The 22,465-nt window shown below is 41.3% G+C and overlaps 1 protein-coding gene across 1 annotated transcript in view; it reads right to left on the bottom strand.

Annotated features, from left to right (window-relative positions):
* Nucleotides 1-22,465, bottom strand: part of LOC144494052 (Fc receptor-like protein 3) — a 43,775-nt gene that overhangs the window by 5,714 nt on the left and 15,596 nt on the right. The window contains exons 2-10 of the mRNA XM_078213630.1: nt 22,258-22,340; nt 19,626-19,871; nt 17,877-18,149; nt 15,925-16,203; nt 14,735-15,022; nt 10,357-10,659; nt 8,222-8,326; nt 6,979-7,009; nt 5,169-5,254 (exon numbers count right to left, since the gene is read on the bottom strand). Coding sequence (XP_078069756.1) covers nt 5,169-5,254; nt 6,979-7,009; nt 8,222-8,326; nt 10,357-10,659; nt 14,735-15,022; nt 15,925-16,203; nt 17,877-18,149; nt 19,626-19,871; nt 22,258-22,340 — 1,694 coding nt within the window. The remainder of the gene's footprint in view (nt 1-5,168; nt 5,255-6,978; nt 7,010-8,221; nt 8,327-10,356; nt 10,660-14,734; nt 15,023-15,924; nt 16,204-17,876; nt 18,150-19,625; nt 19,872-22,257; nt 22,341-22,465) is intronic.

The raw sequence follows: 22,465 nt of genomic DNA, 5'->3' as shown, positions 1-22,465 counted from the left end.
TCCCCGCTGCCTCAAAAAGCAACTAAGATAATTGAAGACTCCACGCACGCCAGATATATTCTTTTCCACCTTCTTCGATCAAGGAAAGATTACAAGATTCTGCGATCACGAATCAAAAATTCAAGAACAGCGTCTTGACTGCTGCCATCATGCCTTTGAATGGACCTACCAAAGCCGACGTCAGTCAAGGTTGTACCTCATAGAAAAACTAGTAGGAGCCATTCTGGCAGAAATCTTCCTATTCCAGGCTAAATTACACATGGACAGCCACGAGAAAATGATAGCCAACTGCCTCCTGGAACAGTTGAGGAATATGTTTGCGTCGTTAAACTAAAGACGTTGGGTTGAATTTCTACAATCATTCATTTTTCATCTCCTGATATCTACGGTTAAAGATTCATTTCAGGTTGCATCACATATCAGATAACAAATCTTCAATTGGCAGAGGACCTCAAAAGATACATGTGTCTGAAAAGCCATGATGCCTACTGATGCAAACTGCACACATTAAAAACACAAAATACCTTAACTTCAGTCGGGGTACCGACAATGCAACTGAAATGATCAACAGATATAACTTGCAAAATGATCCGAGTGGTGAATTCCCAACAATCAACTTTGCACAAAATACAAACATCGAACTATGGGATCCCTACAGTGCATACAGAGATCCAGGGTGAGGTAGCTAGATGGATACAACATTGGCTTGATGACAGAAGCCAGAGGGTGGTTATAGCGGGTTGTTTTTGAAACTGGAGACCTGCGACCAGCAGTGTGCCTCAGGGATCGGTTCTGGGTCCACTGCTACTTCTCATTATATAAATGATTTGATTGAGAATATAGAAGGCATGGTTAGTCTATTTGCAGATGGCAACAAGATTGGTGGTATAGTGGACAGTGAAGAAGATTATCTCGGATAGCAAGATTTCGGGATCTTGATCAATTGGGCCAGTGGGCGGACGAATGGCAGATGGAGTTTAGTTTTGATAAATTCGAGATGATGCATTTTGGCAGATTGAACCAGGACAGAGTTATAGAAAAAGAGATCTAGCGGTACAGGTTCATAGCTCTTTGAAAGCGGAGTCACATGTGGACAGAGTGGTGAAGAAGGCATTCAGCATGCTTGGTTTCATTGGTCAGAACATTGAATACAGGAGTTGGGACGTCGTGTTGATGTTGTACAAGACATTGTAAGGCCACACTTGGAACACTGTGTACATTTCTGGTCACCCTAGTATAGAAAGGATATTATTAAACTAGAAAGAGTACAGAAAAGTTTTACTCGGATCCTACTGCGACTTGATGATTTGAGTAATAAAGAGAGGCTGGATAGATTGGGACTTCTTTCTCTGGAGCATAGGAGGCCGACGGGTGATCATATAGAGGTCTATAAAATAATGAGGGGCATCGATCAGCTAGATAGTCAATATCTTGTCTCAACGGTACGGGAGGCTAAAACTAGAGGGCATAGGTTTAAGGTGAGGAGGAGAGATACAAACGTGTCCAGAGGGGCATTTTGTCACACAGAGGGTGGTGAGTGCCTGGACCAAGCTGCCAGATGTAGTAGTAGAGGCGGGTACAATGTTGTCTATTAAAAAGCGTTTCGACAGTTACATGGGTAAGATGGATTTGGAGGGATATGGGCTTAATGTGGGTAATTGGGACGAGCTTAGGGCTTTAAAAAAAGGGTGGAATGGACAAGTTGGGGAGAAGGGCCTGTTTCCATGCTATTGAACTCTATGACTCCATGACTCTATGACTCTATAAGTATACCACATGGCCTTCCTAATTTGTACCGAACCTGAAATACCACTCTAAATCAGCCACTCGCCCACCCAATCTTCATAACTCTGGGCATAGATCATGGCCAGTCGACATCACCTGCACATCTTTGGGCACAAAGGGACAACTATGCATGGCCAACCCACACACTCAGAATATTGTTGGACTGTGGGTGGAAACTAGAGAGCCCCGAGGAAACCTGCGGAGACACGGATAAGAACGTGATGAACCTGGAAACGTACGACTCTCAACCATTTCAGGATTGGTTATGGGAGCTATGACGACTTTCTTAATAAGTACATCATCCGAAGCAGCTAAATTTGTGGCTATGATTTTTAAGCCATATTATCGTTTACACGATGAAGTTATGGTTCGACATTAAAATCCGTTATTGCATTACAATGGTTCACTCTGTCAGTTGATTCAAAATTCCATCTCCGCACCAGACTATGACTGCATCCAAAGCTGCAGATGCAAGACATACAACAGGAAGTATTAATCCATCAGAATTATCCACGTTTCATTATTAGAGCCAAATTATCCAAAGGTTTTCTGCATTAAAAATAGGATAATGCTGCATGCTCTGAACATTCCATGGCAGCTGGTGGAATTAAAACTCAACACAGACTTTTCTAGGCGGCATTGCTGCCTCACAGTGCCAGGGAACTGGTCACAATTCGAGACTTGGATGACGGTGTGGAGTTTGCTCTGAGTGTTCCTGTCTCCTCCCGCAGTCCGAAGATGTGCCAGTTCGGTTGATTGGCCATAATAAATTGCAGGTTAGTGTCCAAAATGTGTAGGTTAAGTGGGCTCTCAGTGGTAAATTGAGGGAATCATGGAAGGCGGGGGTGAGCCTGGGTTGGGATGCTGGTTGGGGGGATCGGTGTGATAAATACGCGGGGATACTAGGATAGTGTCTGGGTGGGATACTCTTTTGGAGAGTTGGTGCAGACTCGATGGGCCAAAAGGCCTGCTTCTGCGCTGTAGGGTTTTATGACTTAAAATGGATAAACTGGCTTCCTTTTAAAAATTTAAGGCCCAGCAATGATTATTTTATTACCAATGGGGTTATGCTGACCAGCGGAATCAACCTCTTTTCCCTTAGGTTAGCCATCCAGATACCAGGTATTTCCTTTTTCGAAGAGGAACAGTAGTTTCTCGGAATATTTAATTATGATATTGATGCGAAGTCGGAGCCAAAGGTTCATTAAGTACTCATGGTGTTGTTTAATGTTTTCGACTGTCAGGTTCCGATAATAGCTGTTTGGTGATCTTCTATAAGCCACTGCCCTTAACAGCCCTGCCCGAACCGGAAGAGAAACTTTCAGCAAAAGAACAAAATGAAAAGGTAGTGTTCCAATAAAAGTTGATGTTTCTCCTGGACAGGTCAGTTCTCAAGGTGGAATCCAGCTTGATAGTTCCTATTGGGTTGTCTTGTTTAGAAACGTAAATCAAGGCTATTAACTCATCACATAAATTGCTGATGCATCTCTATCAAAACATTGAAACAATATGACATAGCGAATTGCTTCACACTGCGCCTTCACCTGAAATATTAACTTACAGAAATGCACAGATTGGTATGGCAATGGTGGAATTTGAAATCAATAAAAACAATCTGGAATTAAGAATCTACCGACGACCGTAAAACTATTGTTGATTGTCAGAAAAAAAAACCCACGTGGTTCAATAATGTCCTTTAGGGAAGGAAATCTGCGGTCCTCACCTGCTATGGCCTACATGTGACTACAGGGCCACAACAATGCGGTTGACTCTGAACTAACTTCGGGCAACTGGGGATGGGCAATAAGTGCTAGCCAGCCAGTGACGCCCGTACTCCACGAATGAGTAAAAAAAAACACACTACTCTCTGAAACAAATTGACAAAGATCACCCCAAGCAAGTTAAACGGCTTTCTCATAAATTAAGCTCTGCCTTTCACAAGAGGGATTCCAAACTCTGCTCTGGAACAACACGGCTTGGAATGTTTCCCAAATAGTTTATTTCTTCTGGATGACTTCATAAAGAAACCACCAGACGTGTCCCAAACTTTCCTTTCACTGTTCCTCCCTCTGGAGGACTACATGTGTTTAAACATCCAATACCCACACTCCCTCAGATATTCAGATGTACAACCACAACCCCACTTCTTCGGCGTCCTGGAGTAATGAGTCACCAATCGTTGAGTCTCCTTGAATCTCTGGCTTCTCGCAAATTTATGTCAGTTCAGGCCTGCCGCTTGCAGCCCGACCATTTTAATTACTGTCCATGATCCTCACTCGTACATTAACTTAATAGGAACAGTTTTCCAGACTGTTCTTTCCTATGAGAAAATAATCTTCTTGGTACTCAATTCTATCCTTGCCCCAAATGTTTGGATCTTGAGATTCTTCAGTTGGTGGCCTGCTATCGTCTGACTCCATCATGGCCTATTCGAGCAGAATATGTGAAAGGCTCCTTAATTCTAGTTCAAATTCGTCCAACTGAACTAAAACTGTGCTTTATTCCCTGATAGCCTTACTGTTGCTAGCACAGAACTATAGAAATATAAACTAACCTTCAACGTAAACTGTACCATAGCCCCAACACACAAAAATGCAAACGTAACTCATTTAACTATTTAAATTTCCTGCTAATTTAAACGGAATAAAACTTTCAAAACGGCACGATTTTGTTTAGGCATGCCAAACATGAGGGCAAATTTCAAGGAGGAACAAGCACATTTACAGAGCCCAAAAGAATCAAATTCCTCATACATTTGGATGGTACAAACTTCAACAAATACATTTCCTCTCTATGTGAAACCAAATAATGCTTGACATCTTGACTACAGTGACAGCGAACAACTGCCTAGATCATTCTCATACAAGCTAATAAAGAAATCAGGTATCTGAGGAATGTTTGCCCCACAGGGGCGGCACGGTGGCACAGTGGTTAGCACTGCTGCCTCACAGCACCAGGGACCGGTCGATTCCCGGCTTGGGTTACTATCTGCGTGCAATTTGCACATTCTCCCCTTGTCTGCATTGGTTTCCTCCGGGAGCTCCAGTTTCCTCCACACCTTTCCTCCCAAGGACGTGCGGGTTTGGTGGATTGGCCAAGCTAAATTCCCCTGAGTGTCAGGAGGACTAGCAAGGATTATGGAGATAGAGCCTGGGTGCGTTTGTGGTTGGTGCAGATTCGATGGGCCGAATGGTCTCGTTCTGCACTGTATGATTCTATGATTCCATGATCAGGCAAGGTGGAGGCAGCGGCATAGTGGTATGGCCATGGATTACAGCGCAAGAGCAGGGGACATGTTATCAAATCCCACAACAGATTCAATAAAACTAAATGCAATATAAATCTGAACTAAAAGTCTAACCATGGCAAAGCATATGACTTACCATTATTTTTAGCGGCTCGAAATTGTCCGAAATTGATTGCAGATGCGTCCTCATTCAAGGGTTGAGATCGACTTGCACTTGTCTCACTGTACAATAAAACATGTCCTCAGTTATTAACGAATAATGTCTCAACAACTGAAATTTCACGATAGGTTACGGACATATAAATTTACGAAAGTAATCAGGCATATCTTAGAAGTTTTCTTTTTCTTTTGGAATTTATTAGTACCGTGCAAATGCAAATAAACCACCAAGTTGTACAAAATCATGTACCTGGATGAACAACTTTAAAAATAATTATTTCACGAACTTCTGTCAAATTTGAATCTAAAGTATGAAACCAAAATACAGTGGATGCGGGAAATCTGAAGTCAAAACAGAAACTTAGAAAAACTCAGGAACTGTGGCGATGAATAGAATAAGTGTTTCCTATCTGTAGAACGGTAATTTAGATCCGAAACTTTAACTTTATTCCTCCACAATGACACTGTCAGTCATGTCTGTCCCGCATTTTCTGTTAAAGAGTTATACATCCTGAAAAAGGCCCGAGTGAGAAATATTTGTGCTCATATAATGTGGCAATATTTTAATCCAATAACCTTAATCCAATAACTCCAGGAATTAGTTAGAAACACCATATATTTTCGCCTCCATTCACCTGTCCACATACATCATTATTTTCAAAAATATATCTGGAGATAGAGTAATTCAGAACTCAAACATGTTGTAATGCTCCAAATTAACAAATCCTAAATTTTCCAACCTCTCTTGATAGCTAAACGTTGGTACAAGCGGTGCATGCTGAGCATAGGGTGCTCTTTTCCATCATTACATGAACATTTGTATTTCTCATGCAGTACTGTGCATAAAATTGTCGCCAATACTCCAGATGACTCCTAACCAACGCCGTGCAAACGTTTACAATTCTTTGTTTTATTGCTATTTCATCCACGTTGTTTTCAGTTTCATGTTGTGGGAGCAAGTAATCGCAAAATCGATTCACTTACTTTTGCAACTTCAAGATATGGATATCATAGAGAGAAGAACAATCACTCTAGCTGAATTGTCATTTACTTATATGATAATGCAAACAGTAGCTGAACTTGTTAAAGGAATAAGAAGAAATGGTGATTGGAAAATATTTTTCCCCTACAGATTTGCTGAATTTAAAGCTGTTATTAAGAGTTTCTTTTTCTCATACTCAAGCCAGACAAAGTCACCACTAGACGGCAAAAATTGTAGTAACTGGAACTGGAAGCTCCGCAAAACATGGCCTTATCTGTCAGTGCCATTCAAACAGGACAATTATAACTTGTCAGGAAGCAACAAATAAGAATTAAGATCTGGAAGATGGCTACATAAGTGGGCTTGCACCCTGTTCTGCTGATAAGGATCCACAGAGCATAATCCGTACTGCTATAATATGCCCTGTACTTCAGACAGCGACCAGATGTTTTTTTATTCAGCTCAAAAAGGCGAGCGCGCTTGGGGATAATGAGAGACTATAATAAATACTGAGCTGACAATTCCTGACTGATGAACAGTATGTATTCTTGTGGCTCCATATTTCCATGCGTTCCATCACTTCAATGATGAATTATCTGTCACACGACGTTTAGAACGTGCGATAAAAATGTCATAGTTAACTGTTGTTAACTGCTTATTTTTTAATCTGCTCTGATTGCTTCGGTAATTTGAAGGTCAGAAGTCAAAAAATCTGCTTGTATTAAGAAACGTCACCTGATCTGTGCCCGAGATGAATTCAATGCACTCAATACGAGTAATGCTCTAAATATGTGAATTGACTTACCCTTCTGGCAGGGAAACACTGGAAGAAGTGCCTGGTTAAAATATGAAGAGATAAGCTTCAACAAGATGCTGCATTCCGACGCTTAAATAACTTGAAAACAACAAAAAATTCAATGTACCATAATTATAAACTTTTGAGAAGCATGTTGAGAAGTAAATTAGATATCATGGAACATGTCCAGACACCATGCATTAAAATTTCAAAATCTATTTTGCCAATCGTTTGGAAACTTTAGTTATTGCTGTGCAGGTGGGGAAGGGAGGAGACAAACTGTGGCAACATTTTCTCTTTGACATATCAATACACATCCAGGAAATGCCAAATTTCATGTGGCCAATGTATTTTACTGCATCACAAAACGACAATTTGCAAGTGGACTCTGGTTGGTCGATGATGCCATGGGCAATACACGGAGAACAGTTATCTCACAACTATTTGTCAAAAAAAGAATTAATAAAGGACAGTCGATGCCGATCAGTTCAGGCATTGCCTTGGGGAAAAAATGCCCCCAATACAAATGCTTACTTGAAAAATGCACTATGTCTGAACTCATTGCTTCTGTTTGCAGAGGATAGGGCCTTGCATTTTACAAAAGTAGCAGCTAACATGTCTAAGGGAGCCACATTGCCAATTGTTAGCATAATTCATGGCACACTCGAAATTTGGCAGTTAGTGCTGTCATATCGCGCCCAAAAGTGTGGCGGTGAAGTATTCCCTGATGCACGTCCCATGGCACCATCTCACCCAGAATCGAGTATTCTTTTTACAATATCGTTGGGGATATATGTTTTAACTGTTCCTCGGTGTGTTCCACGGCAACACCTCGAACAATCAGATTCCACTTCCCAACCAATCAGCACATTTTTCCCATACAGTATAATTTGTTCATCCATTTAAAATCAATACGTTTGCACTTGTCCTGAAAGGCGAAGACAGGACTATTGAGCACAACGTCCAAATTTTCATCAATATTATGTTTCTGCACAAAAACGGGAAGATGCATAGTTAGTTATTGGTTCTCATTGCTCACGTCCTCGCCTTTACAAAATGAAGAAGGCATATTTCGTTAAGCCTGCCACTCAGTTGGCGAATATTCCACATTTATCACGGCAAATGTCACTTATTTTCCATTCCCCAATGATCAGACTCTCCAGAAGTAAAAAAATACGTTTGCAATGCTGCACCTAAATACAAAGGAAATTGGAGTGCCTATCGATGCACTCGACTGTCAGACATTACTCACCTTGACTCTTCTTCCGAATCTTGATGAAAAACAATGCAATCATTGAGGAGCTAAGAAGAAGAATTGTAATAATTGCTGGTGTGATGATCGCTGCGTAGCTGTGTGCTAGAACCAAGGAAACATGCAATGATTACAATTATGCTGTAACATACGCAGCTGATACAACACAAAAGTTCCAGTGTTCCAACCCTGCATACTCAGCAGTCTGTCATGCAGCCAGTAAGGCCTGGACAATGCATGCCAGCAAAGAAAAACACCAAAACATATTCCATTTTTTTCCTGCCTAAGATAAATTCTTGTCATCACATCTGCAAATCAGAAGCCCTCGAGGTAGCCAACTTTCCCAACATACAGTGCCAGTTGCGCTTGAGATGGATTGGGCATGTAAGCCTCTTGCAGGATGGCAGGTCCCCAAGAACAATGCAGAATGTGTTTGAGACTCGCACGAGACCCACTTGGCGCTCATCCCCTCGTTTCAAAGATGTCTGCAAAAATGACCTGAAGTCCTATGACATTGACCACAAGCGTTGGAAGCAATTTGCCAGCGTTCGCCAGTTTTGGATGGAAGGGGTGGAAGTAAGATTGGAATGAGGAGAAGAGACGCAGCAGCTGGCAAGGCATGGATCAGGCGGGTAAGTGGAACTGATCCACTTCAGATCAGCCATGATCTGATTGAATGGCGGGGCAGGCTCGAGGGGCCAGATGGCCTACTCTTGCTCCTATTTCTTATGTTCTCATGTTCTGATAAGATAGCAAAGAGTCAGACGTTACCAAACTAATCATTGACCCACTATCGCCCACCCGTTGTCTGTCGAGGTAGGAAGGCAAAAAACATGTTGTCTAGTTACAATACCCTCCACTCTGGTCCCCAAACCGCACGGTTGGCAACATAAAAACAATGACTATTGGTCCTATTTAATACAAAGTGCTATTTGCCACTGTGCCCATTCATTTCTTAACCCGTTTTTTTCAGAGATTTAGCATTAGTTTGACAATCTTCCTCCCAAAGTTTTCTTTTGATTAGAATTGTAATTCAATTAATAAAATATTGGGCATATCCAAATGTTACATCCAACATTGATTTCAGTTAGATTATATTTTCTTTGACTGCTTTAAGAATTACTTCAATTCCGACCCGTGCTCTATCAGTTAGCGTTTGTTTCAAACTTTCCCATTGTTCCAATTTTCTGCCCTTCCTGTCTGCCGCTCTTTTTCTTTCAGCCAGAGCTTTTGGGGCGAATGAGCAGGCCATTTCAAGTCCAATTGCCCCTTCTTGTTTCTGAGGTGCTTTCCTGAGGTACCGATGCAGGCACCATTTGCCTTTTTCCACGTTATATTTTTCACATGAGGGGACAAAAACAGCAAGGCAGGCAATTGCTGTCCATCACTAATTGTCGTTTAACTGGCTAGCTTCCTCATTCCTCTCGGAGAAAGGTGAAGAGTAAACTAACACAATCTGCTTCTGCAGTCAAACATAGGCCAGGCCAGGTAAAGGTGGCAGATTTCCTTCCCAAAAGGCCATTGATGAACCTCATCGGCTGTCGCAATAATTGATGATTGTTTCATGGTCTCCAGCATTGATTCTAAATTCCAATATCAGTATTTTTTGTATTATCATTTATATTCCAAGATCATTCATTGAGGGATTTAAACACATAACCGCAGAGGTTAATCCACTCAATTGATATTACCCAGTGGCACAGTTTTTAGCACAGCTTCTACATTCTGCCAGAGAGGCGATTTCGATCGTCGCTTTGTTTGCATGTCTATGTGGTGTTTGCATGTTTCCCCCATGTCTGCTTGATCCATGATCCTCCAACAATCCAAACATGTGCAGACGAGGTAGATTAGCCATGAAAAATTGCCCCTTTGTATCCAAAGATGTGCATTTACATGGACAGGCCATGATCAATTTGCAAGTTTATACGGGATAGGGCAGGGTGTGTGCCTTGACAGAACATTCTTTCGGAGGGTCGTTGAAGACATATTGAGCTTAATTACCTCTTTTTGCACTGCTGAGTTCTTATGTATTCTAAGGATTCATTCTTCCACGAACTTAACCCGAAGAAATTATTTAAAAAAATATATTTTCTTGTTGATACAAAATGATACCAAAGAAATAATGAATATGTTACCTCTGAACGTGACATCGATATAATTGCTGCTTATATTAAATACCGCTCCATCGATGCCATTGTTGGTCGCTACACAGTGATATCGTCCTCCCTGGCCTTTCTTGAATGAATTAATAATGAATTTGCTCCCATCGATGTTTAAATGATAAGAGTCGCTGAAGTTTTCTACCTTTTGACTGTTTAAGTACCAATGAAATTGTGGTGCAGTGCCTGTCCTCACCAGACATTGGAGAACGAGACGGGTCCCGGTGGAAATCTCACTTGTGTTCATATTTGAAATTAGAAAAGCACCCGACACAGGAACTGGAGCCATAGAAGAAAAAAGATAATGCATTTTATAATGTATGCAGAGTTCAAGATCAGTATTTTTTTTAGTTATCTATTGAACTAAATTGGCATTATAATTGGAGAAGGGTGAGGGATTCCAAATGAGCCAAGATTATGAGGAATCTGGAAAGACTGAATGAGATTTCCATCGATGGCAGGATTATGAAGCCGCCGGCCGAAATTTCAGCTGTTTGCCAAAGAAACAAAGGAGACATGAGAAACGTTTTCCTTTTGCCACGAGAACGTTGTTCAGATGAAAATGTATTTCCAGGGAATGTGTCAGACGTTGGATTAACGACTGTTGAGGAAAGGGGGTCGGATGATTATCTATTTAGGGGCATAGGGACTTGCTAAAACTATACAAGGTGAGAACTGGTATACTGGGAACAGCTTTGGTCCCCTTCTTCATGGAATGATATATTGCCAATTGCGGCGGTCCGGAGAAGGTTGACCAGTTGTTTCTAGTTGTTCCCAGATATGGAGCCATGTTCATATGAGGAGATGTTAAGTTAGTTTGGGTCTGAACTCATTGCAGTTTAGCAGAATGAGAGGCCTGAGTCAGCTGGCTTGCCAGAGTAGATACATAGAGGAAATTTACTTTTGCGGGAAAGTCGAGGACCAGGGGACATAATCTCATTCTAAGGAGTCGTCCAATTAAGACACTAATGGGGGGGGGGGGGGGGGATTTTATTTTTCTCTCTGCGAGTAGTGAATCTGGGAAATTCTTTACATCAGACGGCTCTAAAAGTTGGGTTCTGAGGATGTGCAATGCTAACAGTGGCAGATTTGTAATCTGAAAGGTAATCAACAGTTTCTGAGATACAGCCAAAGAAACAAAGGAAAGCGTAGTTTAAGATTATACCAAAACAGTCATGCTCTGAGTGAATGCTGGAGATTTATTGATGGCCTGAACGGCCAACTTCTGGCCCAATATCTTATGCTCCTATGGTCCTGCCTTGGGGAAAAAGCAGGGATTTAGCAAAAAAAGGTCAGTAATGATTTGAGAGGGCCCTCAATATGCCGGGCTGAAGATATTCCTTATGTGCTGAATGCATTCTATGATGCTGTGGTCTGAAAGTTAATTGGCAGCAGCATCTATATCAATCGGATCCTTTAGTTGCACACTCACTGCGTGGCATATTAGTTCTAAATAATTATTCCTGGTAACTGTGCAAGAAAATAAATTACCAAGCAATGCTCAAAAAATTCAAATTTTCCCTTTATCACCCGCGATGCATTGGTTGCAGAAAATGTAATTCAGCTATTTTTGCGCCAAGTGTCAGGGAGATGATTTGATGTGCAGTTGCCGACGCTTAATATGCGTCAACACTATCTGTCACAAAGAAAAAAGAAAAAAAAAAGAAACGCACAGCAGATTAACAGGCGCTTCAGCACTCCAAGTTGCGACTGATCACGATGCTCTAACTAAACAGAAAATCATTCTGCCCTTGCTCGGTGTGTATGCCTCTATTCCCTCCCTATTCATCAAACCATTCAGATGCCTCTTAAATGTTGCTAATGTGCCTGCTTCCACCACCTTCGCTGGCAGAACTATCCCGGCACCCAGCACTCTCTGCCTGAAAAACTTCCCCGCACATCTCCCACAAATCTTTCCCCTTTCATCTTGAACCTGTGACCCCTTGGAATTGACACTTCCACCCGGCAAAAGCCGTGGAATATCCACCCTGTCCATCCCTCTCATAATTTTGTCAGGACTCCCCTCAGCCTCCTTCCTTCCAGTGAAAACATTCCTAGTTTATTCAACCTCTCCTCAGAGTCAACGCCATTGAGAACATGCAACGTCCTGGTGAACGTTTTTTGTTCGTTCTGCAAAGCTTCCACGTCCTCCTGGTAGCTTGGTGACCAGAAGTACACGCAATTCTCCAAATGGCAAATCGGAATTTTAATGACGGTTATCGTCATGTTCATTCCTTTTCAAATGCAGATGCACGTCTCTGTGCAGCAGCTGCCATGTAAATAAAAATATCCCTCTCGACAGAGAGAATGAAGGTAATGGGATATGATGTCTGACCATCATCGCCCAATCATCTAGAGACCTGTTCTTTGGAGGGAAAGCGAGGACGCTTTTGGCAGGCACTGGGGCACAGTGGTGAGCACATTTGCCTCACAGTGCTAGGCATCGGGTTCGATTTCATCCTTTGGCAACCGTCTGTGTGGAGTTTGCATGTTCTCCCCATATAGGCGTAGTTTTCCTCCCGGCGCTCCAGTTTCGTCCAACATTTAACTGTACGTAGTTCAGGTAGTTTCACCATTGTAATTGTCCCTTAGCGTATCAAGTGCGTAGGTTAGAGGGATTAGCAGAGTAAATACGTGAGGGTGCAGCGATCACGGGCGGTGTAGAATGAGAGTTGCGAATAATATTCAGTCATACAGTTGGTGCGGATCAATGTGCTGAATGGCCTCGATCAGCACTATTGGGATTCTATTATTCTATGATACTATGAATTAAAGTTGCCAGTAGAGTAGAAGCGCACACACTTCAGTCAAAGCGTGTGTAGCAAGAGTGAAGGCGGCAGACATGCAATCGGGATTGACGGGGCGGCACGGTGGCACAGTGGTTAGCACTGCTGCCTCACAGCGCCAGGGACACGGGCACAATTCCCGACGTGGGTCACTGTCTGTGTGGAGTTTGTACATTCTCCCTGTGTCTGCGTGGTTTTCCTGCGGGTGCTCCAGTTTCCTCGCACAGTCCAAAGATGTGCGGACAAGATGGTTTGGCCATGCCAAATTCTCCCTCAGTGTACCCGAACAGGCGCCAGAGGGGAGCGACTAGGGGATTTTCACAGTAAGTTCATTGCAGTGTGAATGTCGGACTACTTGTGATTAATGAATAAACTTTACTTTAGGAACTGGCATACTGGGAGCGAGTACATTGGCTTAGCCACTGGAACATTGAGGATCCAATCGATTGTGTGTTGCCAGCAGTGGCTTAAAAATCCATGCATTCTCCACACCCTGCAACACTCTTCAATTTGAAATGAATTTCCCAGAAAGGTCCAGTCAACTAAAAGTCACAATTTCAATGGGAACGGCTGAATTTGGAAATATAACACATACACTGGAGTGAATTTGAGCATTGGACCGATTCTCCATGGACATGATTTTTTTTTTCTGATGATTGCTTCTGTTGCCATATTTCCTAATGATCGGAGATATGGAAAATGGTAAGAACATTTACATTTAGCATAGCTTTGTGCATATGGAAGATGGGAAACAGGATAATTGATCAAACCAAGTTTGATATATAATGGATGGGGAACAAATTTATCTGTGTTTAGTTTCAATGATGACGAGGTGAAGGGATAATTTAGTTCCTTTTTTAAAAAATATTTTTTGTTCAGATTTTTAAGCCGTGCAGACATCCTGTTCTCTCCATGTAACTCTCTCATTCTCCAGAAACTAGGAGACTTTGTGAGGGATGAAGTAGCTACTCCAGTGTATGCTGCTCCAGTGTACAACTGGTGTGTGTGAGGGGAGACATACTGGAAGGAGCAGAACCATGCTGGATGTTGAAGGACAGAAAGATAACTAATAGTTAAAATGGGAAGCGTGGTGGATTGTGGCATCATATAATACACGTCTGCTGTGACTTCTTGTAAAATGTACCCACTGAAACCTATTCGTGGTCGAGGTTGAATGTGAAGGTCAAGTAAAAGGGGATCAACAAATGTAGGAGATCATTTTCCCTTAATTGGTAGTCTGCGCAGCAATACTGATTGCACTCTGCAATAAAATGACCAGATCTCTCACTGTATCACAAATGATTATTGACTTTTCAAATATGAACTGCGCATGGAGAATGGAGTAACGCTGAGATGAGTCTGCCCTGCACAGTACAGTGGGAAAAAAAACAAATGGAACGTGAGTGGTGACAATTGGGCAAATGCAAATCTTGGTTTGAATGTCACCTGTAATAACTGAAGCAGCTACTTGTTTATTGCAAATATGCTTCAATAGAATTAACATATACACACGGATCTTAATTCGCTTCACGGCATTTATCTGACATCACTTATTGACATTGACTCACCAATCACTGCAATCCACTCGAAATTGCTCTGCAGAGAATCGTTTGTCCATTCATTTGCAACACAACAGCTGTAATTTCCTTCCGAGCTTTTGTTTACTTCAATGATTCCATGTGTAACCATGGTCAAGTTAGTCGTCTCCCAATAGAGTTCCTTATTTCGGTTTTTGTAGAATGCATAGGTAATAGGAGTGGAGCCTTTGGACACTGAGCACGTGAAGGACGCTACATCTCCCTCTATTAATTTGTTTCCGGGTTGTATTGCCAGTCGAGGTTTTGACAGTGGAATTCCTATCAATATAAGAATCAAGTAGTTTGCAATTCAACTTGTAGGAATTTTGACCGTTTTCAGTCGGCTGAAGTCTCGTTAGCGGAGAGACATTATAATTTGTCGTCACTATTGGAACTATCTATCAAAGCCATAACTCTGCAATCGTGCATTACGATACGGGCTACATTATCTAAATCAGTGGGGTGCAACTGTGCATTCCACTTGTGAATGTATTCAGTAACGGAACTTGCTTATAGTTGGAGGAGGTTTACATAATCATTTTCAGGTTTGAGGTGTTTGCTACACATTGATGACTCCTCACACTTATCTTCAGCATACGAGATAATACTTGTTCTCATCGATCGATATAACATGTAAGATAACAATAATAAACGGGATGCCACTTTGATGCATCCCTTGATAAATGTGCTTATGTATCTCCCAATTTTCTCTGATTGTTGTACGACATTCATTTCATTGACAACAGCAGCATTCCTGCCCATCTTCACTCCACTTAGCGATTGACGTTATAGTTAATTTCAGAGGCAGGTTCAGCCGCAACCACATTGCTGTGGGTCTGCACATATGTAGGTCACCTCAGGAAAGAACGGGATATTTCCTTCCCCACAGGGCATTAGCGAACCAGATGGTTTTCTATTTACTATAAAAATTCAGTCTTATGATCACTGTTACTGAGAAAAGCCTTATAATACAGATAAGTCCTGACGCAATGTAAATTCCACCAACGCCATGGTGGCATTTGGACTAATGTGCTTCAAACTTCCATGCCCAGCATCAATACCACCACATGACAATCTCACGTCATTCCAACAACAGACCCACCAATATAAGCAAATCCACCATAGAGCATTTATTGTGGATGTTGTCATCAAAAAAATAAATTCCCACAAATTGCACTTACTTCTGACAGAAACTCCGACCCGATTGCTCAGTTTCTTCACCCCACCATTGAGATCAGTTGCTTCACAGATGTAAATCCCTGAATCGTCCATCCCAACTCTCTCCCGCGTATAATAGTCGTATTCTGCAGTGTTCATGAGAGTTTGCCTGTCTTTCGAAAATGTGTACGTCAGAAGAGAATTGGAGCGAAATATTTCAACCAAGCAGGTGAGGTTTAGCTGTTGACCCTCAAATAACTGCTCACCCGACTCAACCTTCAATACGGGTTTGGAGAAGATCTCTAATAATAAGCAAATGCACATGAACGACAAGAACGATGCATTAACCATCTGTCACATTGAATCTTAACACCGCATATATTTGGATAAAACCGACATTTGATCAGAGCAATGCTATTTCTACTGCAACTCTCAGAATGAGTTGGTCAAATATCTGTGGTAATTTCTTTCTTAAGAGTGACATGAAACTGGCATAGCAGCAACTTTTGCAACTGAAATCTAAACTAACTCCTGCAGATTATGTGGGCACAATTTGAATAATCGTTTGAAACAAATGTAAATAAATTTTACGCTGTAGGTATGGCCATAGGCTGAAGTTGAATTAGGAATTGAGAAGCGCTGATTCATGCCGCAAGTTGAGCTCTACTCTCTAAGCAGATCGTATTTTACATCTAGGTCCTGAACATTTAAGGATACTTTGTGGCCACATTTTAGATGGGATCAGTTCTGCTGCCACGACCATTCTTTGTGAATCAAATGCCATCCAATTTTCTGAATAAAAACCTCCTCACGTCACACTGCCTGCTTCTCTGAAAATTAAAATCTACTGTCAGTGGCATCAGCTTTTTTTTTCACTTCTCTCCCGCTGCAGATCATGGAGAGAGTGCCAAATATGACGTTGGTAGTAGCAGACCCGTTCTCCCTTTATAAATGCAGAGCAAGATTGTATTTCATTGTGCACTGATACGCTTTTGCCTCATAGAATTTAACTTTGAACACTTGAGTTCTCAACCCTTCTGTCCATAGTTTCCAGAGAGATGTCAATCTTAAAGCACCGGCTGACATAATGCTACCATTTCGACCAGCTTTAGCTTCTGTTCAGGCAAGTGGCAATCAACAGAAGAAGTGATTTCAACTTTTGTTCATGGTGTAATATATGAGTTGTGTCGAAATACCAGACCAATGTTTACCACGATAACTGTTTCTTTCACTTGTCGATAATGGAAGATTTTTTGGAGAGGACATTAAAATGGAGACGAACTAATGTTTCGCCTATTTCGCACTTTTCAGGATAAATTGTCCCTCGTAATTGTACATGGTTCACCATGACTAACAAGTCTTAAAAACTGCGGCTTATATAATATGGAGTGTGAATGAACAACATGGTCTGGTGATTACACTACATTATTTTATTTAGTCTTTCATTGGATTGAGGCGTCGAAAACAAGACCAGCATGTGTTGCCCACCCCTAATTGCTCTGGAACCGAAAACGTTTCAGAGAGCATTTACATATTACTGTGGCTATTGAGTCACGAGTACGCCAGGCCAAGCGAGGACAGGAATTTTTCGATTACTGAACCAAATGTTTATTTTTCATGCAATAATGGATGGGTTAAATGGTCACCATTACTGAGAATACATTTCAGTGTCTATGTCATGGATTGGAATTATAGAGGCTTTCATGGTTGGTTTTGAACTGCTATCCCCAGAATTTTAACCTGGGTTTCTTGAAGACGATTCTCTGCCAATACCAGTGAACGTCCATCTATCCAGCTCTACCATCATCACCATACGGTGCAACAGTCAGTCATCGACTAAATGAAACTCCTACATCATGCTTATTTAAATATAATTTGCACAATACTTCTTAATATATAGTGTGTGTGTGTGTGTGTGTGTGTGTGTGTGTGTGTGTGTGTGTGTGTGTGTGTGATTACTGTTGGCTGCACATACCTTTGACGGAAATTGATACCTCATCGCTCTTCTTTTTCAATCCATGACTGAGAGAATTTGCTTCACAGTGATAGGTCCCAGAGTCACTCAACGAAGCTGCCACTTTGTATTTATATTTGGAGACATCATTATAATTTATACACGTGTCATTCTTGTAAAATGAGTATTGAAGCTGCACATGCTTTGCTTGAACAGCACAAATAAGGTTTAATGACTGTCCCTCCAATATTTCATTTACTGGCTCAATCTTCAGTGTTGGCTTGGAGAAGAGTTCTGCAATGACATGAATGGAATTTACAGTTAACTATTGCCATCTCTTAGTTAAATAGATACATGACGCTGAGATTAAGTGCAGGGTAAAGCAAATTATTCCCGGGGTATTTATTACAATATTAGGACATGGTGATGGAAATAATGTCATTGCATCATTTTACAGAAATTCAATCTACGTTAGGTATACGTTAGGGGATCACAACCGAAAAGAGTTATATTCAAACAGGTAAGCTGCAACATTTGTGTCCGTTAGATATCAGCTGCAGTATCTCTGCATCTGTGATGAAAAGGGCGGTATGCCAAATATTAGAATAACCTTAGTCTGTCCATGGACATTCGGCAGCGCAGCTCACTCGACGTGAATTCAAGAACAAAAAGATTGGAACGCCTGAAAAGCAGATTGACCAGAATCATCAACCGAATCGCTCTGATGACAAGGACAGCAAAGGAGAACCTCACTCAAATTATTTGCAGGAGCTGAAATTAAAAGCACCCCAACCAGCTATTAAAAATGACAAGAATGGAAAGGGCTCACTGGCTCATCCCGTCTCCCAAAAAAGCACTGCAGAGGAAGCAGCACTACTGTTGAAGGGACGTGGATGCGGTCAATTTTGTCACGTCAGCTTAGTTGCTGTTGAGACGAGGTGTAAGGTCAAGATGTTGTTTTGTGAGACAAACAAAATCAATCAACAGAAGCTTGTAATGTTGGTTTCGTAATGAAGGAGGATGAACAGTAATGGTGAGGGTGGAAAAGGGTGCGTGAATAAACCTGTTTGGCCAGTTTTGGAGAAAATCATCCTGCCTTAAAATAACCATAAATGTTCGTATTTGTGACCAACACCTGACGATGTCAGGACAGAAAACTATTTTCCAATCATACAAACTTGCACAAATTTACATTATATGTCTATGTCTCTCTCTCTCTCTCTCTGTATGTACCCATCCATCCATCCATCCATCCATCCATCCATCCATCCATCCATCCATCCATCCATCCATCCATCCATCCATCCATCCATCCATCCATCCATCCATCCATCCATCCATTCGTCTATACGTCCATCTCTCTCTCTCTCTCTCTCTCTATCTATCTATCTATCTATCTATCTATCTATCTATCTATCTATCTATCTATCTATCTATCTATCTATCTATCTATCTATCTATCTATCTATCTATCTATCTATCTAACTATCTATCTATCTATCTATCTATCTATCTATCTATCTATCTATCTATCGACATGTCGGTCTGTTTGTCTCTGTCTGTCCATCAATCTATCAATCTGGCTACCTTCCTATCTGTCTTTCTGTTTATCTGTCTGCCTACCTATCGATGTATGTGTCTGTCTGCCTGTTAGCCTATCTGTCAGCCTATCAGTCTGTTTATCATATGTATGCAACATATTGACTTTCAGACCAGTAAGAACGCTTAATATTCAAGAGAGATGTGAGGAAATGAAGCTTTACATGGTACCTTGAACCTGAACATTAACAGCGTCTGACGCATCATTGCCTGCAGCACAATGGTACAATCCGCTGTCCTTTGGACTATTGACTTTAATTTCGAACACATTTCCCGACTTTTTCATCTTCGCTGAAGGAATCGGCATGTCATCTTTGTAAAATGTTACGTATTTTTTCAATATACTTGTGAATTTGCACTGGAGATACAGGCTATGTCCTTCGAAAACTGGAAGCTGTTGCACCACTAACTTTACACCTGATTTGGAAACACAATTTATTGGTTAGAGTAATTTATTTTCTCCCTTCAACAAAAGATCTGCATTAAAATGCCCCAGCACATTTTTTAGATTGTAGCCATTACTCGAGCTGCACAGTCATTTCCATAAACATGCAGGATAGAAAGAAATACGTGGCTCGCTGGTGATGTATTTACTGACAGTTATCATCTGTAACATCATCTGTATATCTATATTAATTCGTAAAAGGAATATGGAACTATCTTAACATTTACAGTAACGAGGAGAATGTTGAAGTCTGTCATTAGGCGAAAGGTACCCTCAAACAACAGGCGGGCTGAATGAGTTACATCTTTCGTTCAATGAATCTATAATATGTTCTCCACTGAGAAAAAAAACATAGAAAATTTGTGGAGTGGGCAGATATGTGCAACTTGACATGAACTGTGCAGAAGTATGGCGTTATTTATTTTGGTGGGTGGAATATAGAGAGACTAAGTATAATAGTAGATAAAATTTATAATTCGGTGCAGAAGGTGAGGGACCTGGATCCTATGCGCATAAGTCATTAAAGGTGGAAGGGAAAGCGGATGAAACAGTTAATAGGTTATATTGTATCCTGGGCTGTATAAATATTTGCTTAGTGTGCACTAGCAGGAAGGTTATGCTGAACATTCACAAGTTAGATCTCAACAGCAATATTGTTTGTACTTCTTGGCATCAGGATGTGAACCCACTGGAGAGAATGTGGAAGTCCTTTACAAGAATGGTTCCAGCGATGAGAAACTACAGTTATGACGATAGATTGGAATGGTTGGGACTGTTTTCTTTGGAGGGAAGATAGCAATGAAGAGAGTTTCTTTTTCAAAATCTGGTAACAGTTGATTGGGAGAAATTGTTGCCGCACGTGAAATTGATCAGCATCGAGAGGACTCATATTTAAATTGATTTTCCAAAGAAGCAAATATGATACGAGAAAAGAAACCATATTTTTCATACAGCGAGAGATTCGGGTCTGGATTCAGTGCCTGGAATTGTGATGTAGACACGTTCGTTCGAGGCATTCAAGAGGACATTCTATTATTGCTTGAATGGGAAAAAAAGATGCAAGATGCAATGGAAAACGGCAGGGGACAACCACTAAACCTTTCGAGAGCCATTCTGGACGTTATGGTCCCAATGGTCTCCTTCTGCACCATAACAATTCTATTCTTCTGTGATTATCTGAACGTTATAGTCTTTGGTTGGTATGGACAAATGAAGCAATGCCACATTTGGATCAATCACTGCAATTTATGCTACATGAGCAAAGGGTTCTGATTGGTTGGCTAGCCTACTCGCCATTGGCGGAGACCTGAAAATGGAAAAATAAAGCCAGTGGGAACCACAGCGTCTAGCTAATTGAAAATGTGGGCCAGGGTTAAATGTATTCGTTATGCTTGCAATTGTGAATAAACCACAAGGGGATCTCAACTTATTATCTTAAAATAGTTGCTAACTTAGCTTTGACAGGAACCAAGAATGTTTAGCAAGTGTTACGTTATAGCAGAATCATACGTAATATTAGACGTATGATGAATTATAAACTTTTAAGTTAGTAAAATCTGACAAAGGCAAGGAAGACGTTTCAAATGGTTACAGTATTGTAGGTTGTTAAGATGGTATCAAACATCAGATTCGTGGAAATTTTTATGCCAAAACAGACACTTTCTGCATTGCACAGACTGAACCTCTGGTGAGAGGTGCAGCTGGAAGCAAATCATTTACTTTGCGCAAAAGGGAACCGTTTGTGATCATCTTTCAAAGCGTCCTTACATTGCTGCAGACTCCAATCTGCCTAAGGATACATTGGTGCCTTTGAAGAGATGAAGCCAACCATTTTCGAAAAGTGCAAAAGTTGCTCTACAAAAGACCTAAGTTTATTTGATTAACTGCCAGCCGATACCGTTGTTTTCGGAGCAGTAAACATTGGTTTACTTTTGTATTGAAATCGTAGAAACCCTACAATACAGAAAGAGGCCATTCGGCCCATCGAGTTTGCACCGACCACAATCCCACCCAGGCCCTACCCATATCCCAACAGATTTATCCACTAATCCCTCTAACCTACACATCTCAGGACACTAAGGGCAATTTTTTTTTAGCATGGCCAATCAACCTAACCCGTACATCTTTGGACTGTGGGAGGAAACCGGAGCACCCGGAGGAAACCCACGCAGACACAAGGAGAATGTGCAAACTCCACACAGACAGTGACCCAAGCCGGGAATCGAACCCAGGTCTCTGGAGCTGTGAAGCAGCAGTGCTAACCTCTGTGCTACCGTGCCGCCCCCACTAACCACAACATTTCACTTCTCTTTCGATACAGGTGTGCACCTGTGGACTAAAGGGTTACATATATCGCACCGTCTGATACATTTGTTGAAAATTCGGAGGCTGTAAATGTGGTCACAGCAGCAGAGTCAGTTAAACATTCCTGGTTCAGAATCCTTTCAAGGCAACAAAACGGAAACAACGTAAAGCATGCTGGATACTAATAGATAATAATAGGGTGCAGGTGTTTTTTGTCGATGGAAAATCGCGTTTGGCTAATTTGATTTTGCTTTGATGAGGT

The sequence above is a fragment of the Mustelus asterias genome, chromosome 5, assembly GCF_964213995.1.
Source record: "Mustelus asterias chromosome 5, sMusAst1.hap1.1, whole genome shotgun sequence".
Lineage (NCBI taxonomy): Eukaryota > Metazoa > Chordata > Chondrichthyes > Carcharhiniformes > Triakidae > Mustelus > Mustelus asterias.
Note: the sequence above shows the minus strand (reverse complement) of the source record. Positions and strands in the feature narration are given on the sequence as shown.